A 19643-nucleotide genomic window follows, 5' to 3' on the forward strand; every position below is an offset into this window, starting at 1 on the left:
TTCTTACTCCCACAAGAGGGAGACATTGTATAAGCAGTTATTCACCCAAATGTAGAGTTTAGTTTTCCAGTTTTCAGATCAGCCTTTTCTCATTCAAGGCTGCTTTTCACCTGGCAATTAGGCAGTGTTAAGGTCTACCAGTTCTGTCTGAGTCGGACTCTGGATCTCTCTCAAATGTTCTGATTTGGTCTCATTTCTTTCCCAACGATGATCGCTCTTGCACCGACAAAAAAATCGGTTTTCCCTGACTTTCGTGCTGCAGCCACCATCCGCCCCAGTTTCTCTCGTGTCACTTTGTCCGTTCAGGTCAGATCCTCCATGAACCTCAATTTTTGCTTGATAAGGAACTCACAGTTCTATGCTCGCCTACAGAGAAGATCCAGTGTAGTTGTCCTCGGTGTCTTGTCTTGAGTCTTCCCAGATGATGAACGATGTCCACATTTTCTTGAAGTTTGGCTTTTGATCCGTGAATGTCAGCTCCACAGATGTCAACAAGTCTGGAATGTCAACAACTCTGGAATGACAGCTCCACAGATGTCAACAACTCTGGAATGACAACAACTCTGGAATGACAGCTCCACAGATGTCAACAAGTCTGGAATGTCAACAACTCTGGAATGACAGCTCCACAGATGTCAACAACTCTGGAATGACAGCTCCACAGATGTCAACAACTCTGGAATGTCAGCTCCACAGATGTCAACAAGTCTGGAATGTCAACAACTCTGGAATGACAGCTCCACAGATGTCAACAACTCTGGAATGTCAACAACTCTGGAATGACAGCTCCACAGATGTCAACAACTCTGGAATGACAACAACTCTGGAATGACAGCTCCACAGATGTCAACAACTCTGGAATGACAGCTCCACAGATGTCAACAAGTCTGGAATGACAACAACTCTGGAATGACAGCTCCACAGATGTCAACAAGTCTGGAATGACAACAACTCTGGAATGACAGCTCCACAGATGTCAACAAGTCTGGAATGTCAACAACTCTGGAATGACAGCTCCACAGATGTCAACAAGTCTGGAATGACAGCTGCACAGATGTCAACAAGTCTGGAATGACAACAGCTCTGGAATGACAGCTCCACAGATGTCAACAACTCTGGAATGTCAACAACTCTGGAATGACAGCTCCACAGATGTCAACAACTCTGGAATGACAACAACTCTGGAATGACAGCTCCACAGATGTCAACAACTCTGGAATGACAGCTCCACAGATGTCAACAACTCTGGAATGACAGCTCCACAGATGTCAACAACTCTGGAATGACAGCTCCACAGATGTCAACAACTCTGGAATGACAGCTCCACAGATGTCAACAACTCTGGAATGACAGCTCCATAGATGTCAACAACTCTGGAATGACAGCTCCACAGATGTCAACAACTCTGGAATTACAGCTCCACAGATGTCAACAACTCTGGAATGTCAACAACTCTGGAATGACAGCTCCACAGATGTCAACAACTCTGGAATGAAAGCTCCACAGATGTCAACAACTCTGGAATGACAGCTGCACAGATGTCAACAACTCTGGAATGACAGCTCCACAGATGTCAACAAGTCTGGAATGACAGCTCCACAGATGTCAACAACTCTGGAATGACAGCTGCACAGATGTCAACAACTCTGGAATGACAGCTCCACAGATGTCAACAACTCTGGAATGACAGCTGCACAGATGTCAACAACTCTGGAATGACAGCTCCACAGATGTCAACAACTCTGGAATGACAGCTCCACAGATGTCAACAACTCTGGAATTACAGCTCCACAGATGTCAACAAGTCTGGAATGTCAACAACTCTGAAATGACAGCTCCACAGATGTCAACAACTCTGGAATGACAGCTCCACAGATGTCAACAACTCTGGAATGACAGCTGCACAGATGTCAACAACTCTGGAATGACAGCTCCACAGATGTCAACAACTCTGGAATGACAGCTCCACAGATGTCAACAACTCTGGAATGACAATTGCTGTACACCAGCGGAACCCATCCTACTTGAAGGAGCTGGAGCAGTTTTGCCTTGAAGAATGGGCATAAATCTCAGTGGCTAGAAGTGCCAAGCTTATAGACACACACCCCAAGAGACTTGCAGCTGTAATTGCTGCAAAAGGTGGCTCTACAAAGTATTGACTTTGGGGGGGTGAATAGTTATACACGCTCTAGTTCTGTTTTTTTGTATTATTTCTTGTTTGTTTCAAAGAGGCATGTTGTGTAAATCAAATGATACAAACCCCCACAAATTATATTTTAATTCCAGGTTGTAAGGCAACAAAATAGGAAAAATTACAAGGGGTGAATACTTTTGCAAGCCACTGTAAATTCTGAAGAGGAGTCCACAAAGCCATTCCATCTTTTGATTTCCCCATTTATTTTATTTTGGTTCTGGAAGTTCAAATAAATATCTAAGTGACCGCACAATTTTGAACTGTAGTGTATATATACAGAACCAGTCAAGAATTTGAACACACCTACTCCTTCAATGTTTTTTCTTTATTTTACTATTTTCGACATTAAGTAGAATAAAGTGGAGACATCAAAACTATGAAATAACACATATGGAATCATGTTTCAACTAAAAAAAGTGTTAAATAATTCAAAATAAATTTTAAATTTTGCACACTCTTGGCATTCCAATGTCCCTAGCATGGGTTTATACTGCATATGATGCTAATGCTATATGATGCTAATGCCCCTTGCATGGGTTTATATACGATGCTAACATCCCTAGCATGGGTTTGTACTGTATATGATGCTAATGCTATATGATGCTAATGCCCCTTGCATGGGTTTATATACGATGCTAATGCCGCTAGAATAGGTTTATTGTAAATGCAATGCTAATGTCCCGAGCATGTTTACAGTGAATACTTAGGCAGACAATGTACCTGACATCTCACCCATATAGAGTATTTTTTATTGATCTGACCGCCGGTCATTTGGCTGGACATTTCATTGAGAACTCACGGTTAGTCTCTTATTTGACAATTTGAAAGCACTGTTTCAACTGGTAATAGGCCAAGTGCAGTGACTTTACACTGTGGAAACAAGTACACACACATCAACATACAATAGTAAATAATCTCATATATTGGAAATCAGACATTTACACTGATTCCATGCTTCCAGATTAAAACTGTTCTACATTAGACTGAGTAGACATCACAATGAAAGACAAATATAATGGAAACATGTCGGGAGACTAAAAATATATCTTTAGAAGGAACAGTAGTATAGAAGAAGAGAGGACAGCAGTGCAGGCAGCCATGGGGGGGGGGGGGGGGGGAGATGGTGGCAGCTGTTCCTCTGATCAGGAGAGTCTCAGGACCCCAGCACTGTGCTGTTCAGTTCATACAGACACCATTGGTCCCTGCAGAGACTCAACCCAGTCCCTCTACCCCTCTCCTCTCCCCCCTCCTTCCCCCCTCTCTCCTGTCTCAGAGGGGTGAGGTGAGCTCCAGGAGGGGTGTGGGGGTAGAAGAGTTGGTCCAGTCCAGGGTGAGGTTGGAGAGGCTGTGGATGGAGGGTGCAGGAGGGGGACAGGCCAGGTGAACAGCGACCCCTGTGGCCAGGAGGAATAACGCAGTCAGCAGAGTGAAACCTCTCCTCAGGACCAGCTGGGAGGCAGACAGCAGACCTTTGGACTGGACACCTGGGCCCTCCTGCTGTTCTTCCCCACTTCCTCCTCCTCCCTGGGTGCTGACTGGCGTGTAACCAGGTGGTTTGGATTCATCGCTCTCTGGCTGGGACTGGAGATGCACACAAACACACAGCATTAAGATGAGGTGCAGGACTCACTAAACACACAGCATTAAGATGAGGTACAGGACACATGGTATTAAGATGAGGTACATGACACATGGTATTAAGATGAGGTACAGGACACATGGTATTAAGATGAGGTACAGGACTTACTAAACACACAGCATTAAGATGAGGTACATGACACATGGTATTAAGATGAGGTACATGACACATGGTATTAAGATGAGGTACAGGACACATGGTATTAAGATGAGGTACAGGACACATGGTATTAAGATGAGGTACATGACACATGGTATTAAGATGAGGTACAGGACACATGGTATTAAGATGAGGTACAGGACTTACTAAACACACAGCATTAAGATGAGGTACATGACACATGGTATTAAGATGAGGTACATGACACATGGTATTAAGATGAGGTACAGGACACATGGTATTAAGATGAGGTACAGGACACATGGTATTAAGATGAGGTGCAGGACACATGGTATTAAGATGAGGTACAGGACACATGGCATTAAGATGAGGTACAGTACACATGGTATTAAGATGAGGTAAAGGACACATGGTATTAAGATGAGGTACAGGACACATGGTATTAAGATGAGGTACAGGACACATGGCATTAAGATGAGGTACAGGACACATGGTATTAAGATGAGGTACAGTACACATGGTATTAAGATGAGGTACAGTACACATGGTATTAAGATGAGGTACAGTACACATGGTATTAAGATGAGGTACAGTACACATGGTATTAAGATGAGGTGCAGGACACATGGTATTAAGATGAGGTACAGGACACATGGTATTAAGATGAGGTAAAGGACACATGGTATTAAGATGAGGTACAGGACACATGGTATTAAGATGAGGTACAGGACACATGGTATTAAGATGAGGTACAGGACACATGGTATTAAGATGAGGTGCAGGACACATGGTATTTAACACAGACTACAGAGCACATATACATGGATGCTGGACACACAGATATATTCCCTCACCATTTCATTGCTTCGAGAACCTTCTGGAAGCAGAGTTTTAATCAGCGGCTGTCCAATAGGAGGCTTTGCTGGAGCACACATTACCAGCCCACTCTTCCCAGCACGCACCTGGGCCTGAGGAATCAGTTGGTTGTTAGCCAGTAGACTTGGGGGGTAGATCAGCTTTATTATTGCAGATAGATTGTATTTTCCATCAATTTAATTGGCTGCATCATTTCCAATGCCCCATATATATAAAACATTGTATAGTTTCCATATTTATCATTTTCCCCTAACCCTACAACCCCTCCCCTAATTGTAGTAAACTAGTGAATTTATGCTTCTACTTCCAGTTTATACATACTATCTACATTTTACAGACACAATGTATTTTACAATAGTTATCTTAAATTTGTTCTTAATCTCATCCTTCAGCCCCCCTAAATCCCTCCCATCTATCTCTGAACACCATCCCGTCCCATCCTTCAGCTCCCCTAAATCCCTCCCATCTATCTCTGAACACCATCCAGTCCCATCCTTCAGCCCCCCTAAATCCCTCCCATTTATCTCTGAACACCATCCAGTCCCATCCTTCAGCTCCCCTAAATCCCTCCCATCTATCTCTGAACACCATCCCATCCCATCCCTCAGCTCCCCTCAATCCCTCCCATCTATCTCTGAACACCATCCAGTCCCATCCTTCAGCCCCCCTAAATCCCTCCCATTTATCTCTGAACACCATCCAGTCCCATCCTTCAGCTCCCCTAAATCCCTCCCATCTATCTCTGAATACCATCCCGTCCCATCCTTCAGCCCCCCTAAATCCCTCCCATCTATCTCTGAACACCATCCCGTCCATTCCCTCAGCTCCCCTCAATCTATCTCTGAACACCATCCAGTCCCATCCCTCAGCTCCCCTAAATCCAGCCCATTTATCTCTGAACATCATCCCGTCCCATCTTTCAGCTCCCCTCAATCCCTCCCATTTACCTCTGAACACCATCCCGTCCCATCCCTCAGCTCCCCTCAATCCCTCCCATCTATCTATCTCTGAACACCATCCAGTCCCATCTTTCAGCTCCCCTCAATCCCTCCCATCTATCTATGAACACCATCCAGTCCCATCTTTCAGCTCCACTCAATCCCTCCCATTTATCTCTGAACACCATCCAGTTTTGAATTTTATTTGCCACAGACGGACGGACGGACAGACAGACAGACAATACCAACAACAAGAGAAGAACAGACAGACAGACAGACAATATCAACAACAAGAGAAGAACAGACAGACAGACAATACCAACAACAAGAGAAGAACAGACAGACAGACAGACAGACAGACAGACAGACAGACAGACAGACAATACCAACAACAAGAGAAGAACAGACAGACAATACCAACAACAAGAGAATAACGGACAGACAGACAGACAGACAGACAGACAGACAGACAGACAATACCAACAACAAGAGAAGAACAGACAGACAGACAGACAGACAGACAGACAGACAGACAGACAGACAGACAATACCAACAACAAGAGAAGAACAGACACAGACAGACAGACAATACCAACAACAAGAGAAGAACAGACAGACAGACAGACAGACAGACAATACCAACAACAAGAGAAGAACAGACACAGACAGACAGACAGACAGACAGACAGACAGACAGACAGACAGACAGACAGACAATACCAACAACAAGAGAAGAACAGACAGACAATACCAACAACAAGAGAAGAACAGACAGGCAGGCAGGCAGACAGACAGACAGACACACAGACAGACAGACAATACCAACAACAAGAGAAGAACAGACACAGACAGACAGACAGACAATACCAACAACAAGAGAAGAACAGACAGACAGACAGACAATATCAACAACAAGAGAAGAACAGACAGACAGACAATACCAACAACAAGAGAAGAACAGACAGACAGACAGACAATACCAACAACAAGAGAAGAACAGACACAGACAGACAGACAATACCAACAACAAGAGAATAACGGACAGACAGACAGACAGACAGACAGACAGACAGACAGACAGACAGACAGACAGACAATACCAACAACAAGAGAAGAACAGACAGACAGACAGACAATACCAACAACAAGAGAAGAACAGACAGACAATACCAACAACAAGAGAATAACGGACAGACAGACAGACAGACAGACAGACAGACAGACAATACCAACAACAAGAGAAGAACAGACAGACAGACAGACAGACAGACAGACAGACAGACAGACAATACCAACAACAAGAGAAGAACAGACAGACAGACAGACAATATCAACAACAAGAGAAGAACAGACACAGACAGACAGACAATACCAACAACAAGAGAATAACGGACAGACAGACAGACAGACAGACAGACAGACAGACAGACAGACAGACAGACAGACAGACAGACAGACAGACAGACAGACAGACAGACAATACCAACAACAAGAGAAGAACAGACAGACAGACAGACAATACCAACAACAAGAGAATAACGGACAGACAGACAGACAGACAGACAGACAGACAGACAGACAGACAATACCAACAACAAGAGAAGAACAGACAGACAGACAATACCAACAACAAGAGAAGAACAGACACAGACAGACAGACAGACAGACAGACAGACAGACAGACAGACAGACAGACAATACCAACAACAAGAGAAGAACAGACAGACAGACAGACAGACAGACAGACAATACCAACAACAAGAGAAGAACAGACACAGACAGACAGACAATACCAACAACAAGAGAAGAACAGACAGGCAGGCAGGCAGACAGACAGACAGACAGACAGACAGACAGACAGACAATACCAACAACAAGAGAAGAACAGACACAGACAGACAGACAATACCAACAACAAGAGAAGAACAGACAGACAGACAGACAGACAGACAGACAGACAGACAGACAAATCGGGAGGCCAGGGTACCCTACCTCCTTGGCAACAAGCTGCCAGTTGAGTTTGAAGATGATGACGATGAAGAACCCAGTCTGGAGGATGACACAGATGAAGAGACCTACCCACAAACCTGACAGGTGGAGCACACACACACGTCACACAATCACAGAGTTGTCACACACTAGATCAGTGTCAAATAAAGACTGAGGTAGTAATAGAGATAGAGAGATAGAGAGGTAGAGGTAGAGCTAGAGATTAAGTTGGAGGTAGTGATAGAGATGGAGGTAGAGGTAGAGCTAGAGATTAAGGTGGAGGTAGTGATAGAGATAGAGGTAGATGTAGAGCACACACACACCTCACGCAATCACAATCAGTTGTCACACACTAGATCAGTGTCAAATAAAGACTGAGGTAGTAATAGAGATAGAGAGATGGAGGTAGAGCTAGAGATTCAGTTGGAGGTAGTGATAGAGATGGTGGTAGAGGTAGATGTAGAGCTAGAGATTAAGGTGGAGGTAGTGATAGAGATGGAGGTAGATGTAGAGCTAGAGATTAAGGTGGAGGTAGTGATAGAGATGGAGGTAGAGGTAGATGTAGAGCTAGAGATTAAGGTGGAGGTAGTGATAGAGATGGAGATATATGTAGAGCTAGAGATTAAGGTGGAGGTAGTGATAGAGATGGAGGTAGATGTAGAGCTAGATATTAAGGTGGAGGTAGAGATGGAGGTAGAGTTAGATGTAGAGCTAGAGATTAAGGTGGAGGTAGTGATGGAGATGGACGTATATGTATTTATTATGGATCCCCGTTAGTTCCTGCCAAAGCAGCAGCTACTCTTCCTTGGGTTTATTATGGATCCCCATTAGTTCCTGCCAAGGCAGCAGCTACTCTCGCTGGGGTTAATTATGGATCCCCATTAGTTCCTGCCAAGGCAGCAGCTACTCTTCCTGGGGTTAATTATGGATCCCCATTAGTTCCTGCCAAAGCAGCAGCTACTCTTCCTGGGGTTTATTATGGATCCCCATTAGTACCTACCAAGGTAGCAGCTACTCTTCCTGGGGTCCAGCAAAATTAAAGCTGATTATACAATTTTAAAACATTACAATACATTTACAGATTTCACAACACACTGTGTTCCCTCAGGCCACACTCCACCACTACCACATATCTACATTGCTAATTTACAGTCTAGCCAGACACCTAGGTGTTCGTCGTTGTCCACATATTCTATTTCTGAACCGTCCAGAGTAGTGATGCTAGTCGGGCGGGCGGATGCGGGCAGCGAACGGTTGAAAAGCATGTATTTGGTTTTACTAGTGTTTAAGAGCAGTTGGAGGCCATGGAAGGAGTGTTGTACGGCATTGAATATCGTTTGGAGGTTAGTTAACACAGTGTCCAAAGAAGGGCCAGATGTATACAGAATGGTGTCGTCTGCGTAGAGGTGGATCAGGGAATCACCCGTAACATCGTTGATATATACAGAGAAACGAGTCGGCTCGAGAATTGAACCCTGTGGTACCCCCATAGAGACTGCCAGAGGTCCGGACAACAGGCCCTCCGATTTGACACACTGAACTCTGTCTGACAAGTAGTTAGTGAACCAAGCGAGGCAGTCATTAGTGAAACCAAGGCTGTTGAGTCTGCCGATAAGAATACAGTGATTGACAGAGTCGAAAGCCTTTGCCAGGTCGATAAAGATGGCTGTATAGTACTGTCTTTAATTGATGGCGGTTGCATCAGTTACTTGATGTGGAATAGAGTTCCATATAGACATGGCCCTGTGTAGTACTGTGTGCCTCCCATAGTCTGTTCTGGACTTGGGGACTGTGAAGAGACCTCTGCTGGCATGTCTTGTGGGGTATGCATATGTGTCCGAGCTGTGTGCCAGTAGTTCAAACAGACCGCTCGGTGCATTCAACATGTCAATACCTCTCATAAATAACAGTAGTGATGAAGTCAATCTCTCTGCCACTTTGAGCCAGGAGAGATTGACATGCATATTATTAATATTAGTTCTCTGTGTACATCCAACGGCCAGCCGTGTTGCCCTGTTCTCAGCCAATTGCAATTTTCCGAAGTCCTTTTTTGTGGCACCTGACCACACGACTGAACAGTAGTCCAGGTGCGACAAAACTAGAGCCTGTAGGACCTGCCTTGTTGATAGTGTTGTTAAGAAGGCAGAGTAGCGCTTTATTATAGACAGACTTCTCCCCATCTTAGCTACTACTGCATCAATATGTTTTGATTATGACAGTTTATAATCTAGTGTTACTCCAAGCAGTTTAGTCATCTCAACTTGCTGAATTTGCACATTATTTATTACAAGATTTAGTTGAGTTTTAGGGTTTAGTGAGTGTTTTGTTCCAAATTCAATGCTTTTAGTTGTATAAATATTTAGGGCTAACTTATTCTTTGCCACCCACTCTGAAACTAACTGCAGCTCTTTGTTGAGTGTTGCAGTCATTTCAGCAGCTGACGTGTATAGTGTTGAGTCATCCGCATACATAGACGCTCTGGCTTTACTCAAAATCAGTGGCAAGTCGTTAGTAAAAATGTTAAAAAGCAAGAGGCCTAAACAGCTATCCTGGGGAACTCCTGATTCTAACTGGATTATATTTGATCGGCTTCCATTAAAGAACACCCTCTGTGTTCTGTTAGACAAGTGACTCTTTATCCACATTATAGCAGGGGGTGTAAAGCCATAACACACACATTTTTCCAGCAGCAGACTATGATCAATCATTTCAAAAGCTGCACTGAAGTCTAACAACATAACCCCCACAATTATTTTATCATCAATTTCTCTCAGCCAATCATCAGTCATTTGTGTAAGTGCTGTGCTTGTTGAATGTCCTTCCCTATAATCGTGCTGAAATTCTGTTGTCGATTTGTTTCGTGTGAAATAGCATTGTATTTGATCAAATAGATTTTTTTTCCAGAAGTTTACCAAGGGTTGGTAACAGACTGATTGGGTGGTTATTTTAGACAGTAATGGGGGCTTTACTATTCTTGGGTAGCGGAATGCCTTTAGCTTCCCTCCAGGCCTGAGGGAACACGCTCTCTAGTAGGCTTAAATTAAAGATGAGGCAAATAGGAGTGGCAATATCATCTGTTTATTATACCCAGTCATTTTCCATCTAGATTGTAAGACTGGTGGCTTGTCAGTGTTGATAGACAACAACATTTTTTCACCTCTTCCACACTGACTCTATGGAAAAGTACAATTCCTGTCTTTCATAATTTGGTCAGATATACTTGGATGTGTAGTGTCAGTGTTTGTTGCTGGCATGTCATCCCTAAGTGTGTTAATCTTGCCAATGAAAAAGTCATTAGAGATAGAGATAGTGGTAGAGGTAGAAATGTTCAGGTAGAGATAGAGGTACAGATAGAAAAAGAGGCAGAGATGTTGAGTTAGAGGTAGAAATACAGATGGAGGATGAGGTTGAGGTAGAATTGGAGGTAGAAATAGAGGTTGAGGAAGACGAAGAGGTAGAGATAAAGGTAGAGAGGTAGAGGTAGAGGTAGAGATAGAGATTGAGATTGAGATAGAGATTGAGATAGAGGTTGAGATGTTGAAGTAGAGGTAGAGATAGAGGTAGAGATGTTGAAATAGAGATAGAGATAGAGGTTAGAGATGTTGAGGTAGATATTTTGAGGCAGAGGTATAGAGATATAGATAGAGGTAGTGGTGGAGGTAGATTTAGAGGTAGAGGTTGAGGTCAGGATAGACGTAGTTGTAGAGGTAGTGGTAGAGGTAGATTTAGAGGTAGAAGTTGAGGTCAGGATAGAGGGAGTAGAGGTAGTGGTAGAGGTAGATTTAGAGGTAGAGATACATATGGAGGTTGAGGTAGAATTGGAGGTAGAGGTTGAGGAAGACGAAGAGGTAGAGATAAAGGTAGAGAGAGATAGATATAGAGATTTTGAAGTAGAGGTAGAGACAGAGATAGAGGTTGACATTTTGAAGTAGAGGTAGAGGTTGTGGTAGAGATATAGATAGAGGATAGAGATAGATGTTGAGATGTTGAAGTAGAGGTTGAGATAGAGGTTAGAGTTGTTGAAGTAGAGGTAGAGATAGAGGTTGAGATAGAGGTTGAGATGTTGAAGTAGAGGTTGAGATAGAGGTTAGAGTTGTTGAAGTAGAGGTAGAGATAGAGGTTGAGATAGATATAGAGGTTAGAGATGTTGAAGTAGAGGTAGAGATAGAGTTTGAGATGTTGAAGTAGAGCTAGAGATACAGGTTGAGATAGAGATAGAGGTTAGAGATGTTGAGGTAGAGATTTTGAGGCAGAGATAGAGGTAGAGTAGGAGGTATAGAGATGTGGTGGTAGATGTAGATTTAGAGGTAGAGATAGAGGTCAGGATAGAAGTAGTAGAGATAGTGGTAGAGGTAGATTTAGAGGTAGAGATAGAGGTTGTGGTAGTGGTAGAGGTAGATTTAGAGGTAGAGGTCAGGATAGACGATATAGAGATAGAGGTTGTGGTAGAGGTAGAGGTAGATTTTGAGGTAGAGGTAGCGGTAGAGGTATAGGTAGATTTAGAGGTAGAGGTCAGGATAGAAGTATTAGAGATAGAGGTTGTGGTAGAGGTAGATTTAGAGGTAGAGGTAGAGGTCAGGATAGACGTAGTAGAGATAGAGGTTGTGGTAGAGGTAGAGGTAGATGTCAGGACAGACGTAGTAGAGAGAGAGGTTGTGGTAGAGGTAGAGGTCAAGAGAGGTTTAGTAGAGATAGAGGTTGTGGTAGTGGTAGAGGTAGATTTAGAGATAGAGGTAGTGGTAGAGGTAGATTTAGAGGTAGAGGTCAGGATAGACGTAGTAGAGATAAAGGTTGTGGTAGTGGTAGAGGTAGATTTAGAGATAGAGGTTGTGGTAGAGGTAGTGGTAGATTTAGAGGTAGAGGTCAGGATAGACGTAGTAGAGATAGAGGTTGTGGTAGTGGTAGAGGTAGATTTAGAGATAGAGGTCAGGATAGACATAGTAGAGATAGAGGTTGTGGTAGAGGTAGATTTAGAGATAGAGGTTGTGGTAGATGTAGTGGTAGATTTAGAGGTAGAGGTCAGGATAGACATAGTAGAGATAGAGGTTGTGGTAATGGTAGAGGTAGATTTAGAGGTAGAGGTTGTGGTAGACTTAGAGGTAGAGGTAGAGGTCAGGATAGACGTAGTAGAGATAGAGGTTGTGGTAGTGGTAGAGGTAGATTTAGAGATAGAGGTTGTGGTAGAGGTAGTGGTAGATTTAGAGGTAGAGGTCAGGATAGACGTAATAGAGATAGAGGTTGTGGTAGAGGTAGAGGAAGAGGTAGATGTCAGGATAGATGTAGTCGAGATAGAGGTTGCGGTAGAGGTAGATTTAGAGATAGAGGTTGTGGTCGTGGTAGATTTAGAGGTAGAGGTCGGGATAGACGTAGTAGAGATAGAGGTTGTGGTAGTGGTAGAGGAAGATTTAGAGATAGAGGTTGTGGTGAAGGTAGTGGTAGATTTAGAGGTAGAGGTCAGGATAGACGTAATAGAGATAGAGGTTGTGGTAGAGGTAGAGGAAGAGGTAGATGTCAGGATAGACGTAGTCGAGATAGAGGTTGCGGTAGAGGTAGATTTAGAGATAGAGGTTGTGGTCGTGGTAGATTTAGAGTTAGAGTTGATAAAGGTAGATAGGTAGAGGTAGAGGTAGACATAGAAATAGAGATAGAGATAGAGATTGAGATTGAGATAGAGATTGAGATAGAGGTTGAGATGTTGAAGTAGAGGTAGAGATAGAGGTAGAGATGTTGAAGTAGAGATAGAGATAGAGGTTAGAGATGTTGAGGTAGATATTTTGAGGCAGAGGTATAGAGATATAGATAGAGGTAGTGGTGGAGGTAGATTTAGAGGTAGAGATAGAGGTCAGGATAGACGTAGTAGAGATAGTGGTAGAGGTAGATTTATAGGTAGAGGTTGTGATAGAGGTAGTGGTAGATTTAGAGGTAGAGGTCAGGATAGACGTAGTAGAGATAGAGGTTGTGGTAGTGGTAGAGGTAAATATAGAGATAGAGGTAGAGGTAGAGGTAGATTTAGAGGTACAGGTCAGGATAGACAGAGTAGTGGTAGTGGTAGAGGTAGATTTAGAGAGAGGTTGTGGTAGAGGTAGAGGTAGATTTAGAGGTAGAGGTCAGGATAGACGTAGTAGAGATAGTGGTAGTGGTAGATTTAGAGATAGAGGTTGTGGTAGAGGTAGAGGTAGATTTAGAGGTAGAGGTCAGGATAGACGTGGTAGAGGTAGATTTAGAGATAGAGGTTGTGGTAGAGGTATATTTAGAGGTAGAGGTCAGGATAGACGTAATAGATTTAGAGGTAGTAGTAGTGGTAGTGGTAGATTTAGAGATAGAGGTTGTGGTAGAGCTAGAGATAGATTTAGAGGTAGAGGTCAGGATAGATGTGGTAGAGGTAGATTTAGAGAAAGAGGTTGTGGTAGAGGTAGAGGTAGATTTAGAGGTAGACGTCAGGATAGACATAGTAGAGATAGAGGTAGTGGTAGAGGTAGATTTAGAGATAGAGGTTGTGGTAGAGGTAGTGGTAGATTTAGAGGTAGAGGTCAGGATAGACGTAGTAGAGATAGAGGTTGTGGTAGAGGAAGAGGTAGATGTCAGGATAGACGTAGTCGAGATAGAGGTTGCGGTAGAGGTAGATTTAGAGATAGAGGTTGTGGTCGTGGTAGATTTAGAGGTAGAGGTCGGGATAGACGTAGTAGAGATAGAGGTTGTGGTAGTGGTAGAGGTAGATTTAGAGATAAAGGTTGTGGTAGAGGTAGTGGTAGATTTAGAGGTAGAGGTCAGGATAGACGTAGTAGAGATAGAGGTTGTGGTAGAGGTAGAGGAAGAGGTAGATGTCAGGATAGACGTAGTCAAGATAGAGGTTGCGGTAGAGGTAGATTTAGAGATAGAGGTTGTGGTCGTGGTAGATTTAGAGGTAGAGGTCGGGATAGACGTAGTAGAGATAGAGGTTGTGGTAGTGGTAGAGGTAGATTTAGAGATAGAGGTTGTGGTAGAGGTAGTGGTAGATTTAGAGGTAGAGGTCAGGATAGACGTAGTAGAGATAGAGGTTGTGGTAGTGGTAGAGGTAGATTTAGAGATAGAGGTAGAGGTAGAGGTAGATTTAGAGGTAGACGTCAGGATAGACGTAGTAGAGATAGAGGTAGTGGTAGAGGTAGATTTAGAGATAGAGGTTGTGGTAGAGGTAGTGGTAGATTTAGAGGTAGAGGTCAGGATAGACGTAGTCGAGATAGAGGTTGCGGTAGAGGTAGATTTAGAGATAGAGGTTGTGGTCGTGGTAGATTTAGAGGTAGAGGTCGGGATAGACGTAGTAGAGATAGAGGTTGTAGTAGTGGTAGAGGTAGATTTAGAGATAGAGGTTGTGGTAGAGGTAGTGGTAGATTTAGAGGTAGAGGTCAGGATAGACGTAGTAGAGATAGAGGTTGTGGTAGAGGAAGAGGTAGATGTCAGGATAGACGTAGTCGAGATAGAGGTTGCGGTAGAGGTAGATTTAGAGATAGAGGTTGTGGTCGTGGTAGATTTAGAGGTAGAGGTCGGGATAGGCGTAGTAGAGATAGAGGTTGTGGTAGTGGTAGAGGTAGATTTAGAGATAGAGGTTGTGGTAGAGGTAGTGGTAGATTTAGAGGTAGAGGTCAGGATAGACGTAGTAGAGATAGAGGTTGTGGTAGAGGTAGAGGAAGAGGTAGATGTCAGGATAGACGTAGTCAAGATAGAGGTTGCGGTAGAGGTAGATTTAGAGATAGAGGTTGTGGTCGTGGTAGATTTAGAGGTAGAGGTCGGGATAGACGTAGTAGAGATAGAGGTTGTGGTAGTGGTAGAGGTAGATTTAGAGATAGAGGTTGTGGTAGAGGTAGTGGTAGATTTAGAGGTAGAGGTCAGGATAGACGTAGTAGAGATAGAGGTTGTGGTAGTGGTAGAGGTAGATTTAGAGATAGAGGTAGAGTTAGATTTAGAGGTAGAGGTCAGGATAGACATAGTAGTGGTAGTGGTAGAGGTAGATTTAGAGATAGAGGTTGTGGTAGAGGTAGAGGTAGATTTAGAGGTAGAGGTCAGGATAGACGTAGTAGAGATAGAGGTAGTGGTAGAGGTAGATTTAGAGATAGAGGTTGTGGTAGAGGTAGAGGTCAGGATAGACGTAGTAGAGATAGAGGTTGTGGTAGAGGTAGAGGAAGAGGTAGATGTCAGGATAGACGTAGTCGAGATAGAGGTTGCGGTAGAGGTAGATTTAGAGATAGAGGTTGTGGTCGTGGTAGATTTAGAGGTAGAGTTGATAAAGGTAGAGAGGTAGAGGTAGAGGTAGACATAGAAATAGAGATAGAGATAGAGATTGAGATTGAGATAGAGATTGAGATAGAGGTTGAGATGTTGAAGTAGAGGTAGAGATAGAGGTAGAGATGTTGAAGTAGAGATAGAGATAGAGGTTAGAGATGTTGAGGTAGATATTTTGAGGCAGAGGTATAGAGATATAGATAGAGGTAGTGGTGGAGGTAGATTTAGAGGTAGAGATAGAGGTCAGGATAGACGTAGTAGAGATAGTGGTAGAGGTAGATTTATAGGTAGAGGTTGTGATAGAGGTAGTGGTAGATTTAGAGGTAGAGGTCAGGATAGACGTAGTAGAGATAGAGGTTGTGGTAGTGGTAGAGGTAAATATAGAGATAGAGGTAGAGGTAGAGGTAGATTTAGAGGTACAGGTCAGGATAGACAGAGTAGTGGTAGTGGTAGAGGTAGATTTAGAGAGAGGTTGTGGTAGAGGTAGAGGTAGATTTAGAGGTAGAGGTCAGGATAGACGTAGTAGAGATAGTGGTAGTGGTAGATTTAGAGATAGAGGTTGTGGTAGAGGTAGAGGTAGATTTAGAGGTAGAGGTCAGGATAGACGTGGTAGAGGTAGATTTAGAGATAGAGGTTGTGGTAGAGGTATATTTAGAGGTAGAGGTCAGGATAGACGTAATAGATTTAGAGGTAGTAGTAGTGGTAGTGGTAGATTTAGAGATAGAGGTTGTGGTAGAGCTAGAGATAGATTTAGAGGTAGAGGTCAGGATAGATGTGGTAGAGGTAGATTTAGAGAAAGAGGTTGTGGTAGAGGTAGAGGTAGATTTAGAGGTAGACGTCAGGATAGACATAGTAGAGATAGAGGTAGTGGTAGAGGTAGATTTAGAGATAGAGGTTGTGGTAGAGGTAGTGGTAGATTTAGAGGTAGAGGTCAGGATAGACGTAGTAGAGATAGAGGTTGTGGTAGAGGAAGAGGTAGATGTCAGGATAGACGTAGTCGAGATAGAGGTTGCGGTAGAGGTAGATTTAGAGATAGAGGTTGTGGTCGTGGTAGATTTAGAGGTAGAGGTCGGGATAGACGTAGTAGAGATAGAGGTTGTGGTAGTGGTAGAGGTAGATTTAGAGATAAAGGTTGTGGTAGAGGTAGTGGTAGATTTAGAGGTAGAGGTCAGGATAGACGTAGTAGAGATAGAGGTTGTGGTAGAGGTAGAGGAAGAGGTAGATGTCAGGATAGACGTAGTCAAGATAGAGGTTGCGGTAGAGGTAGATTTAGAGATAGAGGTTGTGGTCGTGGTAGATTTAGAGGTAGAGGTCGGGATAGACGTAGTAGAGATAGAGGTTGTGGTAGTGGTAGAGGTAGATTTAGAGATAGAGGTTGTGGTAGAGGTAGTGGTAGATTTAGAGGTAGAGGTCAGGATAGACGTAGTAGAGATAGAGGTTGTGGTAGTGGTAGAGGTAGATTTAGAGATAGAGGTAGAGGTAGAGGTAGATTTAGAGGTAGACGTCAGGATAGACGTAGTAGAGATAGAGGTAGTGGTAGAGGTAGATTTAGAGATAGAGGTTGTGGTAGAGGTAGTGGTAGATTTAGAGGTAGAGGTCAGGATAGACGTAGTCGAGATAGAGGTTGCGGTAGAGGTAGATTTAGAGATAGAGGTTGTGGTCGTGGTAGATTTAGAGGTAGAGGTCGGGATAGACGTAGTAGAGATAGAGGTTGTAGTAGTGGTAGAGGTAGATTTAGAGATAGAGGTTGTGGTAGAGGTAGTGGTAGATTTAGAGGTAGAGGTCAGGATAGACGTAGTAGAGATAGAGGTTGTGGTAGAGGAAGAGGTAGATGTCAGGATAGACGTAGTCGAGATAGAGGTTGCGGTAGAGGTAGATTTAGAGATAGAGGTTGTGGTCGTGGTAGATTTAGAGGTAGAGGTCGGGATAGGCGTAGTAGAGATAGAGGTTGTGGTAGTGGTAGAGGTAGATTTAGAGATAGAGGTTGTGGTAGAGGTAGTGGTAGATTTAGAGGTAGAGGTCAGGATAGACGTAGTAGAGATAGAGGTTGTGGTAGAGGTAGAGGAAGAGGTAGATGTCAGGATAGACGTAGTCAAGATAGAGGTTGCGGTAGAGGTAGATTTAGAGATAGAGGTTGTGGTCGTGGTAGATTTAGAGGTAGAGGTCGGGATAGACGTAGTAGAGATAGAGGTTGTGGTAGTGGTAGAGGTAGATTTAGAGATAGAGGTTGTGGTAGAGGTAGTGGTAGATTTAGAGGTAGAGGTCAGGATAGACGTAGTAGAGATAGAGGTTGTGGTAGTGGTAGAGGTAGATTTAGAGATAGAGGTAGAGTTAGATTTAGAGGTAGAGGTCAGGATAGACATAGTAGTGGTAGTGGTAGAGGTAGATTTAGAGATAGAGGTTGTGGTAGAGGTAGAGGTAGATTTAGAGGTAGAGGTCAGGATAGACGTAGTAGAGATAGAGGTAGTGGTAGAGGTAGATTTAGAGATAGAGGTTGTGGTAGAGGTAGAGGTCAGGATAGACGTAGTAGAGATAGAGGTTGTGGTAGAGGTAGAGGAAGAGGTAGATGTCAGGATAGACGTAGTCGAGATAGAGGTTGCGGTAGAGGTAGATTTAGAGATAGAGGTTGTGGTCGTGGTAGATTTAGAGGTAGAGTTGATAAAGGTAGAGAGGTAGAGGTAGAGGTAGAGATAGAGATAGAGATAGAGATTGAGATAGAGGTTGAGATGTAGAGGTAGAGATAGAGGTAGAGATGTTGAAGTAGAGATAGAGATAGAGTTTAGAGATGTTGAGGTAGATATTTTGAGGCAGAGGTATAGAGATATAGATAGAGGTAGTGGTGGAGGTAGATTTAGAGGTAGAGATAGAGGTCAGGATAGACGTAGTAGAGATCGTGGTAGAGGTAGATTTATAGGTAGAGGTTGAGGTCAGGATAGACGTAGTTGTAGAGGTAGTGGTAGAGGTAGATTTAGAGGTAGAAGTTGAGGTCAGGATAGAGGGAGTAGAGGTAGTGGTAGAGGTAGATTTAGAGGTAGAGATACATATGGAGGTTGAGGTAGAATTGGAGGTAGAGGTTGAGGAAGACGAAGAGGTAGAGATAAAGGTAGAGAGAGATAGATATAGAGATTTTGAAGTAGAGGTAGAGACAGAGATAGAGGTTGACATTTTGAAGTAGAGGTAGAGGTTGTGGTAGAGATATAGATAGAGGATAGAGATAGATGTTGAGATGTTGAAGTAGAGGTTGAGATAGAGGTTAGAGTTGTTGAAGTAGAGGTAGAGATAGAGGTTGAGATAGAGGTTGAGATGTTGAAGTAGAGGTTGAGATAGAGGTTAGAGTTGTTGAAGTAGAGGTAGAGATAGAGGTTGAGATAGATATAGAGGTTAGAGATGTTGAAGTAGAGGTAGAGATAGAGTTTGAGATGTTGAAGTAGAGCTAGAAATACAGGTTGAGATAGAGATAGAGGTTAGAGATGTTGAGGTAGAGATTTTGAGGCAGAGATAGAGGTAGAGTAGGAGGTATAGAGATGTGGTGGTAGATGTAGATTTAGAGGTAGAGATAGAGGTCAGGATAGAAGTAGTAGAGATAGTGGTAGAGGTAGATTTAGAGGTAGAGATAGAGGTTGTGGTAGTG

General features: G+C 43.3%; 1 protein-coding gene across 1 annotated transcript in view; it reads right to left on the reverse strand.

The window, feature by feature from the left end:
- Window positions 1–2500: 2500 nt before the first annotated feature.
- LOC139417907 (multidrug and toxin extrusion protein 1-like) overlaps window positions 2501–19643 on the reverse strand; it is a 69517-nt gene continuing 52374 nt past the window's right edge. The window contains exons 15-17 of the mRNA XM_071166893.1: window positions 7760–7854; window positions 4808–4921; window positions 2501–3775 (exon numbers count right to left, since the gene is read on the reverse strand). Coding sequence (XP_071022994.1) covers window positions 3464–3775; window positions 4808–4921; window positions 7760–7854 — 521 coding nt within the window. The 3' untranslated portion in view covers window positions 2501–3463. The remainder of the gene's footprint in view (window positions 3776–4807; window positions 4922–7759; window positions 7855–19643) is intronic.

This window comes from Oncorhynchus clarkii, chromosome 10 (genome assembly GCF_045791955.1).
Source record: "Oncorhynchus clarkii lewisi isolate Uvic-CL-2024 chromosome 10, UVic_Ocla_1.0, whole genome shotgun sequence".
NCBI lineage: Eukaryota > Metazoa > Chordata > Actinopteri > Salmoniformes > Salmonidae > Oncorhynchus > Oncorhynchus clarkii.